Source organism: Mytilus galloprovincialis, chromosome 1 (assembly GCF_965363235.1).
Source record: "Mytilus galloprovincialis chromosome 1, xbMytGall1.hap1.1, whole genome shotgun sequence".
Classification (NCBI taxonomy): Eukaryota; Metazoa; Mollusca; class Bivalvia; order Mytilida; family Mytilidae; genus Mytilus; species Mytilus galloprovincialis.
Window position 1 is genome coordinate 102,181,091 of NC_134838.1, and position 24,699 is coordinate 102,205,789.

The 24,699-nt window shown below is 32.0% G+C and overlaps 1 protein-coding gene across 1 annotated transcript in view; it reads right to left on the reverse strand.

Moving 5' to 3' along the window:
• LOC143047710 (tyrosine-protein kinase SYK-like) overlaps positions 1 to 24,699 on the reverse strand; it is a 70,414-nt gene that overhangs the window by 3,931 nt on the left and 41,784 nt on the right. The window contains exons 5-7 of the mRNA XM_076220925.1: positions 22,236 to 22,317; positions 17,330 to 20,845; positions 5,839 to 5,951 (exon numbers count right to left, since the gene is read on the reverse strand). Of these exons, the coding sequence (XP_076077040.1) occupies positions 20,647 to 20,845; positions 22,236 to 22,317 (281 nt within the window). The 3' untranslated portion in view covers positions 5,839 to 5,951; positions 17,330 to 20,646. The remainder of the gene's footprint in view (positions 1 to 5,838; positions 5,952 to 17,329; positions 20,846 to 22,235; positions 22,318 to 24,699) is intronic.

The following is a 24,699-nucleotide window of genomic DNA, read 5'->3' on the forward strand; positions in this document are numbered from 1 at the left end:
GAAAATGTCATGCCATAGATAAATAATAAATGTAACTAATATGTCTCTCCTTGGTTCAAAATATCTGATATTGAAGTCACAATAACTTTTCTCCTACGGATTATCATGTTTACTTTCTTTGAATCCGATAGAACTGCTATAATATTTTAAAAGTAACATACATTTAGACACTTGTCAAAAACAAGACGATCAAAGAAGCAAGATTATTTAATTTCACTTTCAGATATATTGATGATGTTTTTTCCATTAACAATCCGAACTTTTCTGATTGGGTTCCATAAATATATCCCCCAGAACTAGAAAATAAAAGAAACAACAGACACGGCTTCCTTTGTCTCATTTTTTGAGACGATTTCAATTTCGAAATTATCAATTTCCCCCACCTTAGTAGCAATATACTAACTTCACCTGCATATGGGATATACATTTCCCAGCTTATTCGATATTCAAGAGCTAGCAGCTCCTATACAGACTTTATAAAACGTCAGTAGTGTCTGAGCAGAAAGTAGATGAACCAGGAGAATGCCAAAGAACGTTTCGTCCTTTTTCTAAAAAAAAGTTCATCGGAAGGTACAAAGACCTTATTGATTAATATTCTTTATCAACTTCACAAATAAATGTCTTCGAGTTTATTAAAAGTTCGGAAAGATTTTAAATTGTCTAGATAGCAAACCATGATCGCACACACATCATCTAAGTAAAATTATTCCCCCTTTTTTGTCCTTTTTATTTTTCGTTATTTTTAATTTTTAATTTAATTTTTTGTTTGTTTTCTAAATATTCATTTATTTTTCTTTATTTTTTTCTTCTGTATTATTATTATTTTCTTTTTTCTTCAATTTCCGTCTTTTGGTCCATATTTATACATATATATACTAAATAGATATACCATTCTATACATGCATGCTAATACATATATTTTTGTATTATATTGCTATAAATGTAAAATGGAGAAGACTTCATAAGTCTGTTTGACTTGTGTCGTATCCAATTTGTATTTGAACAAATAAAATATGTTTAAATTCTACATTTGAAAATGCCTGTACCAAGTCACGATGACAGTTTTTATCCATTTGTTTGATGTGTTTTATCATGTGATTTTGCCATTTGATTAGGGACTTTCCGTTTTGAATTTTCCTCAGAGTGCAGTATTTTTGCACTAATAATATGTGATGGCCTTGGTGTATAAATTTTGCGTACTGACGTTGTTTATCATCTTAGCAACGTGTTATATTGTTCTTTCATTTGTCTTAGTTCTAATTTTACTTTTACTGTTTGGTCTGTTTTCTCCATTTGACGTGGCGCGGTACTTAAACATCCCGTCAATGTGTTTATATTATCTTTCATTTGTGCTCGTGTGTGTTTGTATGTTCGATTTTTTGTGTTTCTCTGGTCCATATGACGAAAAATCTGTACTTTTGAAGATCCCCGCCAATGTGTTATTGTTCTAGTATATGTCATTATGTTATTGTTCTATTATATTTCATGATTTTATTGTTCTATTAAATGTCATTATGTTATTGTTCTATTAAATGTCATTATGTTATTATTCTGTTATAAAGTTAAAATATTCTGAACGACAATTTTTTTTTTACTCGTGTAGGGGTATTACCACATGTGGATTCTTCTAAATTCTAAAGAACTTCTGGATAATTTTAAATCTCGATCTGTTTCTAAATTAGATCTAATATACTTTTGATTATTTAACCTGTATACAACCATTACCCATATGAGATTATTTTTTTGGGGGAAAAAATTGAACGGCAAAATTACTTCATATTTCTACATGTGACGTTTACATTTTATAACGTCAAACACGCGAAGCAATGCATGTGTTTTTAAAATTTGATAGATGTTTTTTGTGCTTTTTCGTTAAATATTTGTTTGTTTTGAGATTGTTACACAGTGATGACTGCTGTACCCATAATTTGACTATTTACCTATTATGTCTGTTTTGTTCACGCATCGTTGTAAATATAATGTAATTTGATGCGACTGTCATACAAGTGAGAGGATTAGCATTATAAAACAAGGATCAAGCCACCATTTTCTACATTTGAAAATGCCTGTACCAAGTCACGATGACAGTTTTTATCCATTTGTTTGATGTGTTTTATCATGTGATTTTGCCATTTGATTTGGGACTTTCCGTTTTGAATTTTCCTCAGAGTGCAGTATTTTTGTGATTTTACTTTTTTTAATACATGTTACTCAGTAATGCAAAAATAACTCCTTGTACTAATAAACATCCTGATAAAGTAAACATGTTCATTATAGTTTGCTCTGTGAAATTGGCCTAAATATGAACGACAGTACAGTCCTGAAAATGGTATATCACATTTTACACATGATATTAACGCTGGAAAAAGACCCATTGGAATGCATCACCATGCGACAACTAATTTAATTTACTGACTGTATTTAATTTTGATATCGTCCATTGAACATTATCAACATTTAATGTCAGGATTGTCTACAATGTGGAATTGATATAATACAGATACTGTTCCCAGATGGACTTCAATCTTAATTATTTATTTTCAATATTGAAAATAAGTTGATTAATCCTTTGGAAAAGTTGTTTCAAATATAATGAATCCTCAGTCCCCTTTAAAAAATGCTACATTTTTTTCTTCTTTTTTAGAACAGCGAACAAAGGGATATTCCTCATTTGAGGGGGTGGTGTTCCGTATAACACATGACGTTTATGCGTGAAAGTCCTCCATTGGAATGTATCACCATTGGGACAACTAATTTGTTTCTGCATTGTAATTCAATTTTAATTAGATCTCCTACCATAGCACATTATCAACATTTGATGTCGGGTCTGTCTACAATTCGGAATCGACATAATACAGATATACTGGTCTCAGATGGACTTAATTATCTTAATAATTTATTGTCAATATTGAAAATAATCCTTTTGAAAAGTTGTTTCGAACATAATGAATCCCTGTTCCAATCCCCCTAAAAGTTTAAAAGGCTACATTTTCTTGTTTCCTTTTTTAGAACAGCAGAAAAGGATATTCCTCATTGGTGTGTGAGGAGGGGGAATTTTAAACCTGTTGTTTAAATTAGTTGTAAATCCGGCCATTATTTTTTTCATCTGAATTGTTGAATTGTTGCATACTTTTCATGTAGGTACTATTTACAACTAACAAGGGTTTTCCTCATTTTTAAAGGCTGAATTTGCTTTGTCATTTGATCTTCTGTGGATAGTTGTCTGATTAGTAATCATACCAAATATTCTGATTTTTATATTTATTGCAGACCAGAAAAAATTGTACAAAGACAAAGTAACATATACTGCAAACTTCTAACAACCTACTACAGCTGATTTATCATACAACTGTTGAGCAGAACTATTTATATTTGATCTCATTCGTGTCCTTTATACCACAACCAAAAGATCTAATGCAAATAATTATGATGTCTTGAAAGGTTTTTCAATAAATTTTATCAATATAAACATGTTGGGCTCTTTTACAGCCAACTATACCGTATGGGTTTTTCTCATTTTTTAAGGCCTAATGGTTGCCTGAACTTTGGCGAATATTTTATTATATGAATAAATCCCTCGTCAAAATTACATGTACAACAATCAGACACCAACCCAAAGCCAAATGAAATTGAAAGACGTTTAGAGGTCAATGTGCAGTCGAAAAATAGACAAAATTACGAAAAAAGAGCGAATTATTGAAAATAATTGTCAAATAAGAGAAGTCAATATTTTTGGGCATTGATTTGAAAAAAATCAAACAGCTGTCCATTAGCAAGATTAGATGGCAATTTAACTGGTCGTAGATTTGGAATCTTATTTTATTTGGATATTAGTGAGCGGACGACAATCTGAGTCTTATATATACAAGTCTATATAAACAAATCTAAAAGGGTACACCATCACCATAAAATAACAATCAAATGAACAAATGTTAAATATTTCGGATAATAGATATCCTTCGTCAGTATGAGCAGGATGTAAAATGAATCAGATCAATATATTGTGATTATTAAACTATAGTAATCTTGAATCTATACAATAGAAAAAAGTGAAACAGTTTCTCATTAACATTATATATATAGGGACGCTAGTACAATGCTAGTTCCAAAAAACGACTCAAAGACTCACAGACATGCCTAAAATAAAAATAGATAATTAGAGATATAAACTGGCAAAATGACATCAGTTAAATTGTTACAACAACTGCGCGTAAATACATTCCCAATAAACAGCACTGATCGATTTAAGCTGGTAAAATATGTCAAAAAGAGGCTGCGTATATATCATCCCAGATAAATAGCAGTTTGATAATGATAAGAAAAAACAATAAATGTTAAATAATTAAACGTGGATACATCCACATCAAATGAAAAGAACCCTGGTATTTAAACTAGTAAAATTCAATAAATTCCTTAAAACTCTAACAGCCAAGTAAGGAAGCCGGAGCTACTGGAAATAAGTCATGTCAGGAAAATGAGTGATGGTAGGGAAAATGAGTTACTTTCGGCCCTTGACAACAAACGCATGAATGGAAATCGAAGTGATTACACCTGCAAACCCTACAATCATAAGTCGTCATTTGACATCACCTGGGCACCCCCAATTTCATCTCAAAAACCTTACAATCACAATCATAGAGCACAACGAGGGTTGGTCAAGGGTCGAAAGACTTGCTTGGGAAAGACTTTGGATAAAAAAGCTAAGGACAGTTTCCCCAGAGGGCACAAATGAAAAAACTTAGAATGAGTCATCCAATTTCCTGACATCACTTGTTTCCAGTAACTACGGCTTCCTTACTTGACTCTTACAGTTTGAAGGAATTTTTGGAAAGGATGTTTAAATGCGCAGCCTGTTTTAATTACTCTACCGTTTTCAAATTAGAAATATTATACCAGCTAAAATTGGTCAGTGCTATTTATTGGGAATGTATTTCTACGCAAATGTTCATACATCTGCACTGGTCTGCCTACTGATGACGCAGTCCTGAGTGTAAATGTAATTCAGTATTGTAAAAAAAAATGGACCAAATTCATGAGGCATATCTGCCCTAATTGATTTCTAAAATTATATGTCATTGTTCATCATCTATCATTCATTTGTCATTTTGTGTGAATTACCAGTGAATATGAATTCAACACTTTCATGCCACTACAAAGCTAGCTTAAAACCTTACTGGCATCACTTATATTTGTTTTCATATTACAAAATGTTCTTGGAACAAGAACATATTTGCCATTTTTTTTTATTTTGAATTCTATAACTTTTTAGATAGATAGAGCATATTAGGACCATTAAATATCTTCTAATCAGATAAACAAATTTGACATTTGAACGAAATCTTTTCCTGATGGTACTGGGAAGATCCACCACTAAGTAACATAGATATAACCGTACAAACGGTACATGCATACATGTTCTCGATTACCATATCCCATATAATAAATCACATCATCAAGAAATGAACCTTATATGTTCCTCTCCTAGCTACAAATGTATCCAAAATCAAAGGTGTAGAACATATTTAATCATAAAACAAAGTATTAAATAAATAATACTGCTAATGTTTGGCCTCAGGTTAGCTGTCATTGTGCAACAGTTTAATATATGGACACCTATGTCAGCAAATACTGTCAAACATCCAAACATACTAACCACACTGATCTGTGTTCACACTTGTAGAAATTGAAATCAAAATAACAGTTGCAAATAAATTGACTTATTTTCATACTAGTCATTTATGAACAAAATTAGCATTTTTAAAGAATTGAAGATGATTGCTTCATATACCTCCCCCTGTATCATGAAAATACTTGGGAATTATACTGGAAGTTACTTACTTATATTGCCAGCACTCCAACATAATTTCATAAACTTGTTCATCACACAATACTGGTTTGGATAACCTCTTCCCATCTTCCAGAAATTCGCTGACTTCGTTATATCTCACTTTCTGCAAAAAAATAAACCCTTAAGAACTAATAAAGAATTTAAAATGTGTTTCCCGCTATTAAAAGTAGTGTAACCTTTATTTAAGTCAGGGGCAACACATCAGTTCAATTCGTATTTTAACATCTTTGACGACGCATTCGGTCTCACTTCTCGTGCGATTCCTCTAAATTTTTGTTTGTAACCTTGATTTGTGTCTTTGCAAATAAACTCATCATAGATACCAGGACTTAATTTAGTATATACGCCGACGCGCGTTTCGTCTTCAAAAGACTCATCAGTGACGCTCGAATCGATAAACGAGTTTTGCAGGTGGGTCCTGAGGAGCGATTCGGACAAAATATTACATTTTCTTCATTTTTGTTTATGTTTGTATTTAAATTTTACTTTAATAAGTTATATTTTATCAAGGTGTTTGCTAAATACGGTATGTACTGTGAACTACAAAATTATTTTTGTTCTGATCTTTTATTCATCTAGCTATCAACTACAAAAAAAAACAATTTTGTTGAAGTCTTTGTCAAATTTACTATCGGCTACCACACAATTTTTGTTTGCCTCTTTGTTAAAACTATTTGTATATTTGTAAAAATTTGATGTATGTCTTCACAAGTTTTACCGCTGGATCCCAAAAACTGTCACTTTGTCTTTATATGCATGTTCAGGTTGCTCAACCAATGTTGTCAATAAAACGGAATTATAAACAAGTGCCAAACAAATGGGAAGTTTATATAGCTTTAAATCCAGGTTTAAACCACCATTTTCTTCTGAAAATATCTGTATATAGTTAGGAATCTGACAAAACTACTGGCTCTTATGTTTTTCTATTTAGACTGCCGCTTGTGAGTACATACTGATACAATCCAGAACATAATCTTAAAAGTAGTTCAACAATACATGTAATTGTTAGATCCAGCTTTTTGTTTTCAACTAAAAAAACTCGCCTGAACATAAAATAGTCAAGTCCGGCTTTCTCTTTCGATCAAACTATTGCCCAATTTTTGGATTTTGTCATCGGGGGCAAAAAAGCAAATACATCCTTTTGAAAGATCAATTTATCATCTTTCTTTGTATATTTTTTGCGGAATTTATGATTATGCACAAAACCGATCATCACGTATTTTTACCTACCACAATCAACTGTTTTGTGAAAATTTACGTATAATTTAAAAGTTTACAAATATTTCGAAGCTCCATACCATAATTTAAGTTAAACAGATATATGAGATGCATAACATTCAAATTTATGCGTATTCATTAAACTTTTTAATCCCATAGAACCAGGTATAAACAAATCAAATTAAGTCAGAGATCGCCTCAGAGTATTTGTTTTATTCATTCAAATATGACGTCATTTTTCATTTTTGATGTTCAAAAAAGGAAAAAGGAGCACGTGTAAGACATGTGATATGTTAATCACGACTCCTGATTTCACCAGTAACTTAACAGGAAAAACGTATTATACTAAATCTTTCGAACCTCTGGACTGTTCCACGGACAATGTAGTGTATGGAATCGAATGTACTTTATGTGGACTACTTTATGTTGGTGAAACTCGACAAACTTTACGTAAAAGGATGAATCAAAACCGGTCTGATAATAAAGATCCGCAATTCAGGGTTCTTTATAACCACTTTAATCAACCGGACCATGATCCTTCGTTATCTATGAAAGTACGCATCATCGAGAAAATTTATCACCACACAAATAGTCCAGTACTTAGTACTCCTTTCCGAAAAGATAGAGAAAATTTCTGGATAAGGGAACTAGGTACTGCAATGCCATATGGTTGCAATGATAATGTCAAAGGAGTAGGAAATTTGTCAAGTCCAGCCTGCAGTGATGTTAATGTAATGAGTTTGTTTAATACTACCTTACGAAACCAACGTAGTCATGGACAAAAACGTTACCATCGGCCTAATGTAAAAAAGTCTTCCAAATCGAGATCGGCCTCTGGAAGCTTTGATGACCTTCTTTCTCATCTGCATCATCCGTTAGGGTTACATTACATTAGAACTATTCTTTTTTCACTGCCGGTTAATTTTCTAAAATGTTTGAGAGATTATGCACTTGACAAAGGAGGTACTAATACATTTTCTCCAATATACACACTTGTCAGTATAATTTGTGATGTAGCTCTTTTCCGTCTCTTTAAACCAGTAAGATCGGAACCTTTACATGAGGAAAAGAGGAAATTCCTTCCTGTTCACTTTAACAATAGAGGAATTGATGCAATCAACATCAGCAACGTTCTACATCACAAGGAGGTAACATCTAAAATTCCTATTTATTTTCAAAATCAGTCTGTTCCTATTGTATCCTACAGTTACACCAAAACCATTGCACCCAAAATATTTAACTATAAACAAGCATTACAGGACCTTGATTTAGAAGAATACCTAAATAAACCTCTGACATGTGACTGTTCCAACTCGCCTTACAATTACAGCCCCTCTGGCCATGTTATTACTGGGGATCTAAACATAATTCAACATGAAAATCTCCGAAAGGTGATTTATCGTGGTCCTAAGTTTAGAGAACCCCAACACATCAATTGGAACCATAACTTCAAAATAATTATGGATTCCATTGAGAACTACGCCAGAGCATGGGCTAAGCGAGAAGAAGTGCAACTGGACACTTTGTCAGAATGGGTCAAAACAATCAGGTCTCTGATAAAACGTCGCATTCATAAGTTGAAAAACTGTGTGAATGATCGACCTAAGTCCATTTTCAGTGACAAAGAGGCTGTGAAATGTCTATCATCTCTTCAAGATAAGTATGTTGTTGTTCCTGCGGACAAAGCTTCAAATAATATTGTCTTTGTATGTAAATCGTATTACTACGAGTGTCTTATAAAAGAATTAGGAATAAATGAACACTCAGGTAATCCCACATACAAAAACATATCATTTGACAAGGATGAGATTTTGGCGAATCATAAGTCCTTCATGGCTTCTATGAACATTGCATTGAACAACAAATAGGAGGACTTACCTTGTTTGTATTGGATACCTAAACTTCACAAAATTCCGTACAAACAACGGTACATTGCCGGCTCATCTGCTTGTTCTACTAAAGAATTGTCCATTAGATTGACTAAAATTCTGTCCGCAGTTAAAGAGGGTCTTCAGATATACTGTGAAACTGTTTACTCACGTAGTGGTATTAACCATATGTGGATTCTGAAAAAAACTCTAAAGAACTTCTGGATAATTTTAAATCTCGGTCTTTTTCTGAAATTAGTTCTATTAAAACTTTTGATTTTTCAACCTTGTATACAACCATTCCCCATGTGAAATTGAAAACCCGTCTAAAAGAAATAATTCACAATGCTTTTCATCATAAAAATGGTAGCATACGCTATAAATTTATCACTTTGGGATACCATAAGGCATATTTTGTTAATAAGGAACAAAAGGGTAAAACATACTACACAGAGGAACAAGTGATCAGTATGCTGGAGTTTCTTATTGACAACATATTTGTTGAATTTGGAGGTAGACTTTTTCAACAAATTGTCGGCATTCCTATGGGAACGAACTGTGCGCCTCTCCTTGCCGACCTCTTCTTATTTTCATATGAATCGGAGTTCCTTCAGACACTTGTCAAAAACAAGAAGATCAAAGAAGCCAGGTTATTTAATTTCACTTTCAGATATATTGATGATGTTCTTTCCATTAACAATCCGAACTTTTCTGATTGGATTCCATTAATATACCCACCAGAACTAGAAATTAAAGAGACCACAGACACGGCTTCCTCTGCCTCATTTTTAGACTTATGCCTCGAATTTGACATACACAGTCATCTCAGTACCAGAATCTATGACAAACGAGACGATTTTAATTTTGAAATTATCAATTTCCCCCACCTTAGTAGTAATATACCAACTTCACCTGCATATGGAATATACATTTCCCAACTTATTAGGTATTCAAGAGCTTGCAGCTCCTATTCAGACTTTGTAAAACGTCACCAGTGTCTGAGCAGAAAATTGATGAACCAGGGGTATGTCAAAGAACGTCTCGTCCTTTTTCTAAAAAAGTTCATCGGAAGATACCCAGAACTTGTTGATAAATATTCCGTATCAACTTCACAAATAATACAAGATGGTCTTGAAGTATAGATTTTGCGTACTGACGTTTGTTATCATCTTAATTACGTATTATAGTATTCTTTTATATGTCTTTTTTAGATATTCATTTGAAGTGACTCTGTGGTTACGTAAAACCACATACTTTGAACGGCAAAATTATTTCATTTATTGATATTACTTTTACTTAAGGATCTTGACATACTATGAATGACTAAACTATTTTATTCAATAAGACTACTTTTTCTGTTTAGTCTGTTTTTTATGATATACATTTGACGTGAAACTGTACTTATGTATCCCGTCATACTTTGAACCACAGCATTATTTTATTTATTATTATTACTTTTACTGTTAAATCTGGTTTTTGTTATATCTACTTTAGGTGAGTCTGCATTTATGTATGCCGTCATACGACAAAATTATTTTTATGTCTACCTGTGCGAATTTCAAACGCGCAATTTTACACCAGTAATGAAAACCTTCTATCATTAATGGGTAGACTTTACATAGATAAATTCAGCCGTATTTGACGTGAAACTGTACTTATGTGTCCCGTCATACTTTGAACCACACCATTATTTTATTTATTATTTTTACTGTAAGTCTGTTTTTTGTTATATCTACTTTACGTGAGTCTGCATTTATGTATGCCGTCATACGACAAAATTATTTTTATGTCTACCTGTGCGAATTTCAAACGCGCAATTTTACACCAGTAATGAAAACCTTCTTTCATTTATGTGTAGACTTTACATAGATAAATTCAGCCGTATAAGAAAAGCAAAATGAGAATGTTAAATTTGATGTATGCCTTTTTGTGCTACTTTGTTACATTTGTTGTTTATGTAGTGATATTAAGATGATTACACAATATTGACTGTTGTACCCCTATTTTTGACATTTTTACTCTTTGAGTATGTTTGTTTTGTTCATGCATCGTTGACAATGTAATGGAGTTTGATGCGACTGTCATACAAGTGAGAGGTTTAGCTAGCTATAAAACCAGGTTCAATCCACCATTTTCTACATTAGAAAATGCCTGTACCAAGTCAGGAATATGACAGTTGTTATCCATTCGTTTGATGTGTTTGGACTTTTGATTTTGCCTTTTGATTTTTGATTTTCCTTTTTGAATTTTCCTCGGAGTTCAGTATTTTTGTGTTTTTACTTTTTACAACTTCAAATGTGACATCATTTTTTTTGTCATTTTTTACAATTTGAAATGTGACGTCACTTTGCGTTGAGGCCTTGACTAATTCGGGTGTGTCTATTTTTTGTGTTGGATAGTGTTGGATTTTGTCGGGTTATGTAATGTATCCGGTTGTTTCCTGCAATTAGTTAATACTTCAGTTTTATCATGTATATATTTTATATAGACATTACTTTGGGCGTTGCATTGAGTATGGCTAACAGGGCTGTGATTTTGTAATGTATTCGTTTTTTATTCTATAGCTAGTCACCACTTCAGTTTAATCATGTATATCTATTATAAACTAGTCATATTATGTTTGCAAAACTATGTATTATTCTTGATAATAATGATGTTTTTGTCCCAGGCGGATGACCCTGGCCTCACAACTTTTTGGAACTTTTGGTCCTCGGCGATCTTCAACTTGGTAGTTGTTGTGGCTTTCAAACTTTTTACATCTGAGCATAGTTTTGTGCGCATCTGGTGTATAAAAATATGTTTTAACCTGTTACCTTTTGATGGCTATTATTCGTTTGTTTCTCTATCCTATATTTTCTCCCATTTATCTGTTTATTTATTGTAACCCTGTCGTGTAATGTTGTCATTCTATTGTTATAATTAACACTGCCATTAAAGCGGGAGGTTTGGCATGCCACAAAACCAGGTTCAACTCACCAATTTTTCATAAAATGCCCTGTACCAAGTCAGGAAAATGGCCATTGTTACATCTGTTGTGTCGTAGTTCTCTTATATTTGATACGTTTTCCTCAGTTTTAGTTTGTAATCCGGATTTGTTTTTTTCTCTATCGATTTATGAATTTTGAACAGCGGTATACTAATGCTGCCTTCATTTATATAGTCATTTTATAAAATTTACTGTTTGCAAAAGTATAAATTATTCTAAATAATAGGGATGTTCTGGTACCTAACAGAAAAACCCTGGCCTTTTTGGTCCTCGATGCTGTTCAACTTTGTACTTGTTTTGGCTTTCAAACTTTTGTATCTGGGCGTCACTAGTAAGTCTTGTGTGGACAAAATGCACTTCTGGCGTATTAAATTTTTAGCCTGTTGCCTTTTGTTAGCTATTATTCGTGTGTTTCTTTGTCAATTGTGTTCTCCTATTTATTTGTATTGTAGTCCTGTAATGTTGTGTTGTCATTTTAATGTTATATTTAACATGGCCATAAAAGACGTCATACTAAACTCCAAATTATACACAAGAAACTAAAATTAAAAATCATACAAGACTAACAAAGGCCAGAGGCTCCTGACTTGGGACAGGCGCAAAATTGCGGCGGGGTTAAACATGTTTATGAGATCTCAACCCTCCCCCTATACCTCTAGGGGTTTAGTATCATACTATCATAAAATATATGAGAAGAACATAACCCGTGTCATGCCAATAACTGTTTTTTTTAAATAAATGTGTTTAGTTCCGATGCAAAAACCCTATAAGTGAATCAATATTAAAGCCAAAATATGCAATCTTTAATGACCTGACAACAGTATCGTAACTATATCCATTCTTAATTACTCTGTTTGAAGGTTTTGTAAGCTTTTGAGGTGAATACTGACATGTTTGTGCTTTGTAAAGAATAGTACCATAAAAGACTGGATGTGAAATACCTGAACGTATAAGATGTCTGCATGTTAAGTTATATTTACGAATTATTTCATTATACCGGTGATAAAATTTAGTAAATGTTTTGACCAGTTTGTGATATTGAAAACCCTGGTGTAATAATTTTTCAGTAATACATAAATTTCTCTCACTAAAATCTAATACGTTGTTACATACACGAGCGAATCGTACAAGTTGAGATATATAAACACCATAAGATGGTGACAAGGGAACGTCACCATCTAAAAATGGATAATTATCGATAGGAAATGAAAATCATTTCTTTTATCATAAATTTTTGTATTAAGCTTCCCGTAAATGATATAGATATCAAGATCGAGGAAAGGGCAGTGGTCATTGTTAGAATTAGCTTTATTCAAAGTAAGTTCAACAGGATAAATTTCTTAAGTATACATACTGAAGTCGTCATTATTGAGAGCCAATATATCATTCAAATATCTAAAAGTATTGTTAAATTTTTGTAGCAAATGTTGTTTCGATGGGTCTTTGCTAATTTAGTCATAAATCGTAACTCATAACAATACAAAAACAGGTCCGCAATAAGTGGTGCACAGTTAGTCACCATAGGAATTCCAATAACTTGACGATATACAGAATCTCCAAAGCGAACAAAAATGTTATCAAGTAAAAATTCAAGCGCATATATAGTATCAAAGTATGTCTAATTGACACAGTTCTTTTGTTTATTGCTAATAAAAAATGACCTAAAAGAGTTTGAACATATGTACTCGCATTCTGACTTTTTAAATGCTTAGTTAATTAGGGATGTGATTTTTTTCTTAATAAGAATATGAGGCAAAGTGGTATATAGGGTAGAAAAATCAAAACTTTGAACAGATTCAAAATCACCAATATATGCATGCAATTTATCAAGTACTTCCAACGAGTTTTTGACACTCCAAAAGTAATTAATTCCACTATTTTCAAAGGCCTTATTTGAACAATTTATTATCAGGTTTTTTATTGTACCAAGTGTACTAGTAAGTAAAACAGACAATTTAGTAGTGGAACAATGGCTTGAAGATGAAATAAATCTATATTTGTAAGGTTTTTTGTGTAGCTTCGGAAGCCAGTACATAGTTGGGACTTTCATTGTATTTGGTTCTGCTTGTAAAGAAATAGCTAAAAGTTTGTGTTTGTTTCAGATGTCGTTTTCTGAAAATTAAGTCAGTTGGAATGTTGGTGAATTCGTGATTTCCTTTTGCAGAACCTTTATATAATTGGAGTAGGTTCAGTAAGACACCTTTTTGGCCCCAAAATATAACAGTTTTACAAAATTGTTTAGATATACACCTTTAGTTATTTTTGGAAGGTATAATGCCTCTGCTACATAAGTAGGGGCTGTTTTTTGGCATTACTATGCACATATATCGGGTACTTGCATCATTAAGTCATGCTTAATTACTGAAATCTTCACAATTTCAGCATTTTAGTTGAATTTTAGACGGTTTCCGTCTTAAATGAAAGTGGCCGCATTCGTGTTCATTCTTGATATTGAAATGTAAGTTGTGTTTAATGACAATACATAATATATATAAAGGTCAAGGATGAACACGGATGCGGTCACTTTCATTTTTGACAAAAAACATATGAAAAGTGACAGGTTTTGTCATATTTGATAGATTTTTCATATTTAAGCTTGTAGCGGAGCGTTTTTATGAGTGAAAAAGTTAAAGTCTTTCACAAACAATAATTGAATCAATTGAAATAGACATTTAAGTGTTTAAAAAGTGTCCAAAATCTTTCGTCAGATGAACTTGAAATTTGAGGCCAAAACCGACCCTTACCGGACCTACTCCTTTACGTCAATAATAATGATATTATTAGCAGGTTTATCAGTCGGGACAAAAACAAATTCCTTGGCTAGTTCTTTTAGTTTATGTTTGATACATGAAATAGAGTTTTTATGGTTATTGTTAAGAGTAAAATGTTCTTTAAAATGTTGTATTCGAATATCAACTATCTTTGGTACTAAATTAAAAAAAGAGTCCAAAGATTTTTTGTCAGCTTTTTCCCGTTTTACCCATTTCAAACAGTAGGTATGGAGTGAGTCATGGATGATATTACGACATTCATTCCAATTAATAATTGACGGGGGATGATATTTAGGTCCTTTACTGAGGAATGATTTTAACTCTCGGTCGCGAACGCTGTTAAGGTCTCCTGTTATGACATAGGAAATGGGGCCATATGTGTATTCGGAATTTCTGCAATTACACGACATAGGTGTATTTTCAATGATATTTATATCTTTACACAATTGGCTATAATTAAACACATATTTCCGGGTAGACTTCTTGTAAATATAACAAATAAGAGGGAGTTCAGTATTATCAAAATATCCAGGAATTTGGTCTTTAACAGAATGGTCGTTAAAAATGCCGGCAATATTTACAAAATCAAAACCTTTATTGACATGCTTTATTTTAATAAAATGTTTTTTATGATCTTCAGGGTGATCAATTTTTGGAAACAGTTTAGAATAACAATATGCCATTATAATTTAAACAATTTCATACTTAGAACTGTAATATGAAATTGTGTTGCAGTCCTCTAAAATTTTATTTAATTTATTTATAGGTAAAGAACAAAGCTTGGTTAACAGATAATGTCTGCCGTTGTTTTTTGAAATATAAATTAGGTCCGAAATATTTGTATGGTTGGTCCGAAATTTTTTTTGATTGCGATTTTTTCTGCGTCCATGAGAACGATTTTTACGAACAGTTTTAGAAACTATATCCAAAATGTTAACAGAATCCAATATTTACCAACTGGTATTTGTATCAACACAGTCGGAAACCCGGTTGAAATAGAACAAAAGAATCGAAGCTCTTTGTTAGAGAAGGCGATAAATGTGTACTGTATTGTTTAGTACTATAGTGACAAAAATTTTAAAAGTTAATAGAAAGAAACAAAAAAAACAATTTTCTTCTCAATTACGAAGTGTTTTATTTTAAAAACACCATTTGCATAAGTTTTCAATTTATCTAGTACATAGTTAAGCAGAACCATTAGATTTCAAGTCGACGACATGGGTATCTTTCAAGTTGGATGAAGAAAATGCATAACCTCCGATTTTTTTGAAAAAATTACCTCGGACGGAAAACATATCAATCTATTAGTTCAAAAATTTTCGTGTCTGCCCTTCCATTATGTGACTCAAGAAAAAATTCCAAAAAATGGGTAACAATTATATCGAAAAGAGAAAATCGAGTGCACCTTTTTATGTTAGGGCGTGTTTGAGTTGAATATTTTGTCTTGATATCGGACAAAGTAAGATTATTTCATACATCGTCTCGCTTCAGATTCTATTATTTTTATATATCAAAGCTACAGATTGACTTTATAACACAAAAAAATAACAGTACTAAAAGATGAAATATATGGGTCAAGTGAAATACCTATCTAATGAGTCACAAAAACAGAGAAGATGTGTTCGAATAGCTATTTTTTCACTAAAAGTACTTGACGACAGTCTTTCAAGTTGGATGATGAAAATGCATATCTTTGAAAAAATAGAATTTTTTGTGTGTGAAAACTAGGATTTATAGTCTTTATACACTAAAAAAATCTAGTCTGCCCTTCAACGAAATTTTTAATTAGAATTTTTTTAAATGTTTATCAATTTTCGAAAAAACACCTGACAACCGATCAGACAATAGTTTTAAGTTGAATCAATGCAGACAAGATCATTAACTGATGCTCATTAGCTAGTTGATACATTTGTATTTTAAAATACAACTGACATATAAGGATCGTAATGGTGCAATGAGGATAAATTTATCGGTTTCAATGAGCAAAATTGGTAGCGCGTCATCCCTACAATGGCTTCCATTTCTACGATTGTGAAAATGAACTGGCGTAATGGGGAGATAATTCTGACGAAGTAGAGTCCTGACTGCAACATGAATACAAATATTAAGGATTTATTTATTTTATATTCATTTAAGTTGTTAAATTCTTCTGCATAATATAAAAACACACAATAAAGTACAACTGCATTGATTAATAAATTTTAAGTTAACCATTTGTCTTGACCATTAGCTCTATATTCCGGACACTGTATTAGACGAATTTTGAGTAAATAGAGAATACTAGCCCTTCTTCAACAAATATTGTCACGACCCCAAAAGGGTCTCAGTCTAGTGATACCCAAAATAGCACAAGACCGTGACAGGGGGAGTCCCCTTGTTCATCGAACGCAAATGTTCAACCAACTACTACACATAACAAGCTGATACGAAAATTTGTATTTCCTTAAGATATTAGTTGTGACGTTGATGTGCTAACTATTCGTTGGAGTTCCTTTCAATATTGTATTTTCATATATATGTGATTATCAATTTCAGACAAACTTAGAAGTTTTACAGTTATATTGTCAACGTATTAATCTGTTCATTAGAAAAAAATACTAAATATTACAATATTTAATCTTTTAACATTACCACTTACTCTGTAAGGGGTGTCACCATATGAGGTTGCCTCCCACAGTGTTATGCCATAACTCCATACATCAGATTTTATGCTAAACTTAGATTTTAGTATAGTTTCAGGTGGATTCCACTTCACTTGCCCTTTAAACTCAGCCGGGTCCTATTTTAAGAATGAATATCAGTAAAGACTAAATAGTAAATAAAAAAAAACAGGATATAACAAATTCGGAGAAATACCACAAAATGCACAAGACAATATTTTTTTTTAACCTAGATAATACAAGGTAACATGAATAACTTCAATCCCACCAGGTTTTTTTTTCAATGATTAAACAGTTAAAAGAAAAAGTCAACTTTAGCTGCAAGATGAAACAAGCTAAACGGAGGGTCATTACAACTTTTCTGTGATTGAATACATTGATATTTTCAATAAATTACCTGATTACCTTTGCGAATGGTAAAAATGTAACAGAAATAATTAAAAATGTTAGATTAAACCGAAGTCACAGAAACGAGCAATATCTATCGGTGTACACCCGTATAGGCTGTGTGATTATGTTGTTTGCTTAATAATAAAATAAGTGAAGATATAAATATCATAAATTGTAGATAAGAATTATTTGACATTGGTTGTAGCGATAATATTTTTTCATAAATGTACAAGTCATTTTATTCTTGGTCACTCAGTATCCAATATATGAACTAATACATACATTTCACTATGTAAATGAAGAAAGGTATGGTGTTGATTCGATACTTTTTGGCTGATCGATTTTACGCTCCTAAACAAACACTTCCATTCCAATTTATTAGAAATCTGGTTCTTATATTTTATTTTAAACCAATTTTAATCATACAATTTGTAAATGATCAGTAGTTTAATATAAAATATTCATCATGTGATCATGACCACTTACCAGTTTCTTCGTTGTAAATATAAAATCAAATGTATATGTCTACATGTAAATAAGTATCTGAGAACAGACTGTATTGCATTTGCCCAACTCCTATCAATCTAGGCCAAGACTTACACATTTTCTTCATCGCTATTTAAATGTAAGTGTCCATAACTATATTCCTAAAGAAACTGGAACACCTAAAACTCGAAACTCTGAATGCTCTACAGTCTTTAAAAAGAATAGAGAGTCTTAGAGAGCACCAGTGTTATCAGTGGTCATGATCACATGATAACCAGTTTGATCAGAAGAAACACCCACAAAGCTAGACAATACAATTAATTATCTAATTACTACTACAATTAAATATTAATTAGTATTATAACTTTCACTGTTATTAATATTAGTTAGATAAGTCATACAAATCTTATCTTGAATTTCATCCAAGTTCTCTTAATTTTCGTAACACCTTTTAGAAATTTAAATGTGACGTCACTTTTGGCGTTGCATTGACTATGACTAACATGGCTGTGATTTTGTAATGTATTCGTTTTTATTCTATATCTTGTCACCACTTCAGTTTAATCATGTAAATCTATTATATAGTAATTTTATAAAATTAACTGTTCGCAAAACTATGTATTATTCTTGATAATAGTGATGTTTTTGTCCCAGGCGGATAACCCTAGCCTCACAACTTTTTGGAACTTTTGGTCCTCGGCAATCTTCAACTTTGTAGTTCTTATGGCTTTCAAACTTTTTACATCTGAGCATAGTTTTGTGTGGACGTAGCGCGCGTCTGGCGTATAAAAATATTTTTTAACCTGTTACCTTTTGATGGCTATTATTCGTTTGTTTCTCTCTCCTATATTTTCTCCCATTTATTTGTTGTAACCCTGTCGTGTAAGGTTGTCATTTAAATGTTATAATTAACACTGCCATTAAAGCGGGAGGTTTGGCATGCCACAAAACCAGGTTCAACTCACCATTTTTTCATAAATGCACTTTACCAAGTCAGGAAAATGGCAATTGTTACATTATAGTTCGTTTCTGTGTGTGTGTTACGTTTCGGTGGTGTGTCTCTGTTGTGTCGTAGTTCTCTTATATTTGATACGTTTCCCTCAGTTTTAGTGTGTAACCCGGATTTGTTTTTTCTATATCGATTTATGAATTTTGAACAGCGGTATACTACTGTTGCCTTTATTCAGGCGGAAACCAAGTTGAAATAGAACAAAAGAATCGAAGCTCTTTGTTAGAGAAGGCGATAAATGCTTACTGTAATGTTTACTATAGTAACAAATTTTTTAAAAGTTAATAGAAACAAATAAAACGACAATTTTCTTCTCAATTACGAAGTCTTTAATTTTAAAAACACCATTTACATAAGTTTTCAATTTATCTATTACATAGTTAAGAACAATTAGATATCAAGTCGACGACATGGGTATCTATCAAGTTGGATGTAGAAAATGCATACCCTCCGATTTTTAATAAACAAATTACCACGGACGGAGAACATATCAATCTATTAGTTCAGTAATTTTCGTGTCTGCCCTTCAATTATGTGACTCAAGAAAAAATTCCAAAAAATGGGTAAAAATTGTATCGAAAAGAGATAATCGAGTGCACCTATTTATGTTAGTGCGTGTTTAAGGTGTATATTTTGTCTTTAAAACGACCAAAACAAGAGTATTTGATATGTCATCTTGCTTCAGATTCTATCATTTTTATATATATCAAAGCTACAGGTTGCCTTTGTAACACAAAAAAAAACACAGTACGAAAAGATGAAAAATATGGGTCAAGTGAAATACCTATCTAATGAATCACAAAAACAGAGTTGGTGTGTTCGAATAGCTATTTTTTACTGAAAGTACTTGACCGTCTTTTAAGTTGGATGATGAAAATGCATATCTTCGATTCTTTTCTGTGTGTGATAACTAAGGTTTAAAATCTTCAACTACTGAACATTTTTAGTCTGCCCTTCCTCGAAATATTTAATTAGAATTTTTTTAAATGTTTAAGAATTTCGAAAATTCCACCTGACAACCGATCAGACAATAGTTTTAAGTTGAATCAATGCAGACAAGATCATTAACTGATGCTCATTAGCTAGTAGATAAATTTGTCTTTTAAAAGACAACTGACATATAAGGATCGTAATGGTGCTATGTGGATAAATTTATCGGTTTTCAAAATGAACTGGCGTAATGGGGAGATAATTTTGACAAAGTAGAATCCTGACTGTATTTACCCTAAGTAAATGTGATTTTTTAACTCAAGGAAGCAAAACACATTTTTTTATGAGATTAACTAACGGGGTCCACCTATGTGTCCTTTTTTATGAAACATTATAATTGATATATTATACCAAATTGTCAATACCTTAAAGATACAAGGACTTTTTCAAAACATAATCCTTTAATTAATTTCGTTATGATTAAATAATTCTTAACTTGTAAATGTCTTCTCTATTTAGGCTTAACAATTTAAAGCCACCAATTTTAGCAGAAGTTTCCGACAGCAAAAACACATTTCTGGCAGATAATTGTCCATGAATATAGTTTTTATAACTTATGTAAGACATTCCCTGTGCTACCTGCCACATAAGCTGAAGAACTGTTGACTGTTTCAGTTTTCTGTAATGTTAATTATTGAAATCAGACTTCAAAGTAATACAGCTTTTAGAATTAAAAAAAAAAACATTAATGTATATAATTTATGATTTCTTAGTTATTATTTCATATCGGTTAAGAATAAGCTTATCTTATTGGATAAAAAGAGGCCACATGACATTCTTTATTCTTCAGTAATAAGTTCCATCGGTCGTTAACAGAACAAAACGGACCGGAAAACCGGTCGTTAACAGACTTTTACATGATAATGACCGGTGGGGCGTGGTTTGTCTGTTTGAGTGACGTTCCGTAATAAAACGCAACGCGATTCAGAATGGAAGACACGTCTGCTACTGCAGACAACTCTAATAACCGTTTTGCTACTGATGCAATTATAGTAAACTTTATTTTGTATTTCAAATATTGAAGTGATATTTAAATAGATATCTAAAACTATGACCGCTCTTCACTCTTTCCTTAAGAAATGTTATCGTACATTATCTCGAGGTTACTTTAAACAATTTGAATTTATAAATTCTTTTTAAAACATAGTTTCTCAATGAAATAAACATAATACTTATTTTCCGTAGGACAGTGGTATTGACTGCGACATCTATAATGACCTCGCCTTCGGCTCAGTCATTATTACTATCTTAGTCAATACCACTTTCCTGTGGCCAGTCCATATATCACGATAATGACCAGTTTTTCAAGAACTATTATGTTTATTTCATTGAGAAACCTTCTTTTGGAAAATTCTCATAAACTCAAAATGCCCAAAGCGAACTCGAGTAGTTGTACGATTTCTATGGTAAAGAGTGAAGACCAGTCGTAGTAATACTGCCATTCATTTTAGTGCAATTTTTCTCAGTATATAAATACTTAATCAAGTTATCTTTAATTTTATAATTAACGAAAACATATAATAAACAATTCAATAACTTAAATATAATATTAAAAACAGGAACATGTTTTATAAAAGGTACATCTCTCTAAACAGAGAAACCACGCCCCACCGGTCATTAACAGAGAAATCACGCCCCAACGGTCATTATCAGACGGAAACCACGCCCCACCGGTCATTATCATGTAAAAGTTCGTTAACGACCGGTTTTCTGGTCCTTTTTTTTTGTCAATGACCGATCGAATTTATTACTGAAGAATAATGAGTGTCATGTGACCCCTTTTTATCCAATAAGAGAATCGTATTCTCAACCGATATGAAATAATATGTAATTCACGTTTCTTAAAAAATTCATATGTACCAAATTAAACTAGATATTAACATTATTTAATTTGATTAGTTTCAATTAATCTAAAATAATGTCATCATCTCTACATTGTGGTTCTGTACTCCCTTTTTTACGCACATTTATGTATATGAATACATTAAACTCTCTTCGACTTTACTTACTTGTGATTAGCTAAATAGGAATTTAAAGGTCCACAGGGGCAAAATTCTAACACTATCATTATACGATTAGCTCTGCAAATACCTAAAATAGTTTATATATCTAGTTTAAAAAATACACATTTCTTTATTGTGATCCTACAAATGATAGTATGTTGAATATTATATCAATAAAAATTTTAATATTATGAAATCCGAAACTATTTATTCAAATGCATGCAACATAAAAGAGATACCAAAGGACATTCATAATTCTTAATGAATACGTCCTGGATAAAAAAGAAAAAAAGACCAAAACACAACATTTCACAAAACACAATATAGAAAACGAAAGACCGAGAAACACGAACAAAACCACCAAAAACTAGGGGCGATCGCAGGTTGCTACGGAACGGTAAACATAAGCAAAAATTAAAAAAAAAGGTAAAGACTTTGTTGATAAATATTTCGTATCAACTTCACAAATAATACATATTGGTCTTGAAAAAAAAGATGCTATGTATTGACATTGTATAAAATCTCAATTTTATGTTATAGTGTTAAGAATTGAATGCTTCTTTTTGTAAATTTATTGGGGTGCAAAAGCGTTGACCGAAGTACATTTTGTATGAAGCGCGCAAGCGCTTCATTCTAAAAATGTACGCACGGTCAACGCTTTTACAACCCTATAAAGTTACAAAAAGAAGCATTCAATACTTATAATTACATTTTTTAGCTATGATCATGAAAACACGAATTTTATATATTTTATTATTTAATTCACCTGTGCACTTTATTGTTGGAGCACGTGTTATCATGAGTGAAAAGTTGTATTGAGCAATGCAACTGCTTACGGAAGAACACGTGATGTGCAGTTAGCCAATCAGAATAAAATATTATAATGAAACATACATCTAATGTAATTATTTCTTCATATTTGTCTCTAAATGTGTTTATTATTTACAGATTTATTCATTTTTATAAACACCTTTGACGTTGGCTCTGTATTTATATAATCCAGCATAGTGATATTCTGCTATGGTCGTTATTGTATTCTTGTCTTTCATTTTTGCTTTTGTACTTCATCTACAGTTGTTTGTTTTATAGTGATAAAGATGTTAAGATTGCTGTACCCTAATTGTACATTTTTGCCAATTTGTTTTGTTCACACATTGGTGTTAATATTATGTAATACGATTGAAGGTTTATCTAGACATAAAATCATGTTTAATCCACCATTTGATACATAAGAAAGTGCATGTAAGTCATGACTGTAACAGTTGTTTTTCATTCGATCGAAGTGTTTGAGTTTTTCATTTTGCCTAGAATCATGTTGATAAAGGACTTTCCATTTTGAATTTCCCTTTGAGTTCTGTCTTTTTTTGGTTATTTTACTTGATCTAAGATTGTTCGATAATGAAATAAGAAATTATTAAGAAACTTAACTACCTCAGTCAAATTTGGAATTGGTTATTATGTTCTATCTGATTTGCTTATGTCTTCGAATGTTTCGGTTCATCCTAAGCTTTCAAATATTCGGCTTCGAGCTACCAAATACTGAGCTCATAAAAGCCATCAAAACAAGCAATAAACAACCAGGGAAAACAATTGAACAATTTGAGCTTCCTGTAAGATGTGTTAGGTATAATAAATTGATCTACACCAGACAGTATATTCTACCTGCCTGAATGATAATAGTATGGGACAGAGGAATACTATAAACTTTTATTGATACCATGCATATTGTTGACATAAGACAACGTAATTATATATTTCATGATGAACGTATCAGACGTAGTTAATGAATGCACAAGCTATCTGATTTTACTCTTATTTATATTTAAGAATAATAGAAGACATCAATCAGTATGCCAACATGGTAAAATACTCACTAGTTTTCTATAATGATATCTAAGAGTTGATATTAGTTGAATTTCTATATGACTATAAAGGACCTAAACTATAATATGGTTTGCTACTGACCACCTACGGATCCATGGATGGTAAGTAAAATTCATACGGGATGAGGCCGTAGGCTGAGTCTCCTATGGATTTTACTAACCCTCTATGGATTCATAGTGGGTCAGTAGTGAGCCGTATATCAAATTTATTGCAAGTAGGACTTTTCCTGCTGCGTTTTGTAGAAAATGAACAACGAAATACTGGAGTTTAGATATGATCATTATTGCCACTATATATAAGTAAAAGGGGCATCTGTGGTCGATAAGTCTAAGTAGTCGAACAACTGCATCACTAGCTTTTCAACATTGAGGTAAAACTTTGGAATCCCACACGCGCCATTTGCGCTTGACCCCAATCTTAATTGACTAGGATTGTCAGTTTTTTAACAAAAGCACGAGAGGTCTAACCAGGAACTCATGACCTCTTTATTAAAAATAAACAGCTGAGCCACGAGCTCATGATACGCCAGTCGTCTTGTGTGTAAAGTTTTATGCAATTATCATAAATAGTTTCAGAGATACGACGC